Source organism: Phragmites australis, chromosome 12, assembly GCF_958298935.1.
Source record: "Phragmites australis chromosome 12, lpPhrAust1.1, whole genome shotgun sequence".
Lineage (NCBI taxonomy): Eukaryota > Viridiplantae > Streptophyta > Magnoliopsida > Poales > Poaceae > Phragmites > Phragmites australis.
Genome location: NC_084932.1, coordinates 28007138 through 28011681, shown reverse-complemented (window position 1 = coordinate 28011681; position 4544 = coordinate 28007138). Strand labels below are relative to the sequence as shown.

Genomic DNA, 4544 nt, shown 5'->3' with positions numbered 1-4544 from the left:
ACGTATCTTGTATGATGTTTTATCTCATATATTGCGTGTACATCGAGCATATGTCAAATTGTTACCAACGTTGACAGATAAATAAAAAATCAGCAATATATTGTCACTGTAGCTCTAACCATTAAAGTTGGAGTGGAATCACACCTCATGTGCAGCTTGTGGAATCAATGGATTTTAGCAAAACGGTGAGCCTAATTACCGATATAAATACGGGGCCAAAGGGCAGCCTCTCCATCACTAGCCGCACCCTCTCTCTTTCACAGTTGGAGTTGCCAATACAATACAAAAACAGGAGAGAGAGAAGAAATAAGGGAGGAGGGGAGAGAGAGGGGGAGGAAAAAAACCGGGAGAGGTCAGGGGAGGGGGAGAAGAGATAAACGTAGAAGTGAAAGCCTCGAGCCCGTGTCTGGCTCGGCGGCGGCCGGGATGCGGCTCCACTGCTCTCTTTCCGGCGGCGCGCCGCGGCGGGAGGCCCCAATGGCGCGGGACTGATCGGTGAGTGGTGTGGGTGTTCTGCTTCTTGTTCTTGTTTAATTTGATTTCCCGGTGAATATCCCGTGATTGCTTGTGCTGCCGGGTTGGTTCCTTGGAGATCTTTGCGCTCCCGATTGCTCCCTGATGGAAAGGCCGGATCTTGTGCTGCCCCGCAGGTGCCGCCGGCGGTTTCGGCTGCGGAAAGTCAGACCTTGCCGGTGGAATGCACGGGCGGCGGGGTGGCAAGGCCGGTTACTTCTTCCTCAATTCGAGATCCGTTTCCCTGATTGCGTCTGTTTCTTGATTGTTTCGGAGGTAAGATCGGTTATTTGTGTTGTTTGGGCTTGTGATTTGTTGGCTTATTTGGGAGCAGGGGAGATTTGGTTGGAGTATTTGATGCAATAATTAGGTTCTCTAAAATTTGCAGCAGAAACGGCTGCTGTTATTTGCGGTTTGCGTTTTCACCTGATCGTCGTGTGCTCTCGTCTTGCAGGTCGGATCCTTAATTTAAGGAGAAAAGGGGGCGTTTGCAGTTTGCAATAAGTTTGAAGGCTGCTCTGGTCATGTTGGGGACCAGCGCATGATATTGTCCTTGGAGTCAGCAAGCTCATCAAACTCGGCCCCTGGTTTGACCCTCTCTGAAGAGCTCGCTTCTGGAAGCAGGAAGTGTGCGTTTGAGCGCCTGGGGGTGGTGTGGGCACAGAAGGGAGGACAGGTGGAGGTCCTGATGAATTGTTGTAGCACGAAGAATGAAGTTGCCGGTAGTTCAGAGAATCCTGAGACCAAAGGTTGGAGCTCTGAGATGGAGGATGTTGATCAGCACGGTGAGCTCAACACAAGTGAGCTTATCGGAGGGATCGGCCGGGAGTTGGCCATTTCCTGCCTGCTCCGTCTTCCCCGATCTTACTATTACGACGTGGCATGTGTTAACCGGTCTTTCTACTCCCTTGTAAGGTATGGGGAGCTTTATAGGTTGAGGCGGGAGGCCCGGATTGTCGAGCAAATGATCTATTGCTCATGCAATGTGCTCGAATGGGATGGTTTTGATCCGTGCCGCCAACAGTGGTTCAGCATCCCTTCCATGCCTCCCATAGAATGCTTCACACTTGCTGACAAGGAATCCCTGGCCGTGGGCACCAATATCCTTGTGTTTGGAAGGAAGGTGGAGGCCCATGTTGTGCTGAGGTATAGCCTTCTAACTAACTCTTGGACAACAGGACAGATGATGAACACACCAAGGTGCTTGTTTGGCTCAGCAAGCTTTGGTGAGAAGGCTATTGTGGCTGGTGGTATTGGTGAGAATGGTACATTGAGCTCTGCTGAGCTTTATGATTCTGAGAAGCAGACTTGGACCACTCTTCCAAGCATGAACAGAGCACGGCAGATGTGCTCTGGTTTCTTCATGGATGACAAGTTCTATATCATTGGCGGGAAAGCCGAGAAACAAAATGAGATCCTTAGCTGTGCTGAGGAGTTTGATTTGGAGAAGGGCACCTGGCGGCTGATCCCAGATATGGCACATGGCCTTAATGGTGGGAGCGGCGCTCCACCTCTTGTTGCTGTTGTGAATAATGAACTTTATGCTGTTTATTATGCGTTGAAGGAGGTGAGGAAATACGACAAGAAAAATAATGCTTGGATCACTCTTGGATCATTACCTGGAAGGTATACTTCAGTTCATGGCTGGGGCTTGGCTTTTCGTAGTTGTGGAGATATGCTCATTGTCATTGGTGGAATGAGTGTTGGTGGTAGCGGGGTTATTGAAATTTGTTCCTGGGTACCCAATAATGGACCACCAGACTGGAAGATCATTGGCAGCCGCCATTCTGGAAGCTTTGTGTACAACTGCGCTGTGATGGGTTGTTGACATACCAGGCCCTCCGAATGGGTAATTTCTGCTTTCTCTGGCATTTTAGGCTGAGCTGAAGGTTGGGTAGAACTTTCTCATGTAGCTTCTTACTTGCTTATTGTAATCTCTTCATTTTAATTCCATTTGGAGGGCCTGCAGATGATATCCGGAAAGACATGCAGTGCAGCATTAGATTAATAATTTGGTGCAACCTCAAACATTTTGATCTGCCCTGGGTACCTTGATCAAAGTTTTTTAGCTCCAGAGAGTAGCCTTACATTGGCAAACCATTTGCCCATATATTGTAAGAAATAAAGGAAGAAAGAAATATGTCCTTGTTGACAATTGTTGCCTTTTCTCTGTCTCTTCTTGGTTAATTGTTACTGGTGGCAATTGTGAATCATTCCCTTGTATTTTATGCAATTTTTTGCAAGATTTGTTGAGTATGCTCATCGGTTGTGCCATGGTGTCCTGGGAGATTAAATTGCCATTTAAACTTGCTCACTGGATACATTATCTATATATTTTTTGCAGATATCTTTCCTTGTAAAAAATACTGGAACTGGAACCCGATCAGGCTGTTTTTACCATTCACTGAACTTGATCAATAAAAATGCAATATATCTGAGCAGCTCACTAGTCCTTTTGAGCCATGTTTTTGTAGATTTGAGGTTCCACAAAAGATTGCAGCAAGTACTTTCTACTGTGATGCATTGCACTGTGTTGCTTCACTCATGAGTTGCTAATGTGCTTTAGTCCGAATTTTGGTGTGTTTCCATGCTTATAGTTGTTCGTTGCTAATATTACATGGTCCCATAGGCAGCTAGCTCAACCATCTTATGTGTTCAATTGCACTAAATGGGCGATGCATATATGTTATTCCATGTTCAAGCATTATCCCAATTCATAGTACAGGAATGATAAAACTGACATGCTTCTAGGATTTCAATTCCTGTACAAAATGATAATGGATGATCTTATTAAGATCGAAAGAATATAAGATGACTAGTGCTGAGCATTATCATCATAGCATCATTAGGGAACGAATCTAGTTTGAGGCTTGCAGGGTTAGATTTTAGCTGTATTTATATTGAGGTATTCTTTTGTAGCATATGTTAGCTACCAGATATTTAGCATTTTATAAATGATGAATTTAAGATGAATTTTATGGCTAAGATCTCTTATCGTGAATTGTTTATTTATTTTGTTGAGGGTTTATGCGACTATGCCTAAAATGGGAGTTTAACTTAGCTTCAACTTCAGCTCTCATGGGCATTCAAGTTTATGCTAGGACCAAATCAGCTCTTATCTGAAGCCTATTAATAATGTAAAGCTCCTCTAATAGAATGTCCCTGAATATCCTTAACCTACCGGCAGGTGTCTTCTTGGGTGTATAAGCAGAAGAATTGACAAGCTGCCTTATTAAACTTCAAAAGCTCTGTTTAATGTGTTTGCAGAGCTATACTTCATACAATTTGGTTTTCCTACAATTGGGATTCCGGTAAGCGTATCTTATTCATCTGTTGATGGGTACACTGAAGGGGCAGTTAGGTGAAATTTAGACAATAGCTACTAACAAGTAAACTTTCTTCTGTATGTATGAGTTCAAGTTTTTCCACTAACCCTCGAGCATATGCACATTTTGTTGTCTCCTATTTTGTTCATGCACCTGTATGCATGCTTTTACCCTTTTGCGTGCTTCACTTTATGCTGTTCTTTCTTCTTTTGTTCCTTTGATATAATTGTGTTTAGTTTTGCTGTTGTGCTCATGTCAAATAATTTTATTGTCTAGTGAGTTCCTTAGTGTCCAGATCCTTCATACATGGTGTAGTGTAGAACACTCCTTTTAGGCACATCGCTGGAGTATGATAGTATGGAGCAATAATGCGCTTGTCGTTTCTAGCATTTGATATTGGATGAATACTATGTTGAAATTATGCTATATTGACTTGAAATTAGATGCTTTAAGTGCTGAGCAGAAACGATAATTGATTTACTGTAACAATTGTGGAAGTTTGTGCCGGTTTGTTGTTCTATATGACAATGGTCTTATTCCTCTCTTCATTGAATAAAGTATGCTAATCGCTTTGCACCACCAATGAGTGGCAGCATATCCTGTTTGGGTTTTGATTCTTCAAGTATCTGAGATGTAGGAGTGTCTTAAAAGCATATCAAAGTAAATGAAATGGTATAAATGGGTTCTCATACTTGTTTTGTATAA

The 4544-nt window shown here is 43.4% G+C and overlaps 1 protein-coding gene across 2 annotated transcripts; it reads left to right on the top strand.

The window, feature by feature from the left end:
* Positions 1-235: 235 nt before the first annotated feature.
* LOC133887154 (F-box/kelch-repeat protein SKIP11-like) lies at positions 236-2676 on the top strand. Of its 2 annotated transcripts, XM_062327097.1 has the most exons (3): positions 236-495; positions 651-789; positions 968-2676. In XM_062327097.1, exon 3 carries the CDS (start codon positions 1055-1057, stop codon positions 2339-2341), a length of 1287 nt encoding a protein of 428 aa, XP_062183081.1. In that variant the 5' UTR covers positions 236-495; positions 651-789; positions 968-1054; the 3' UTR covers positions 2342-2676. The 2 variants fall into 2 exon arrangements, with proteins under 2 accessions (XP_062183081.1, XP_062183082.1); XM_062327098.1 differs by lacking the exon at positions 651-789.
* Positions 2677-4544: the final 1868 nt, after the last annotated feature.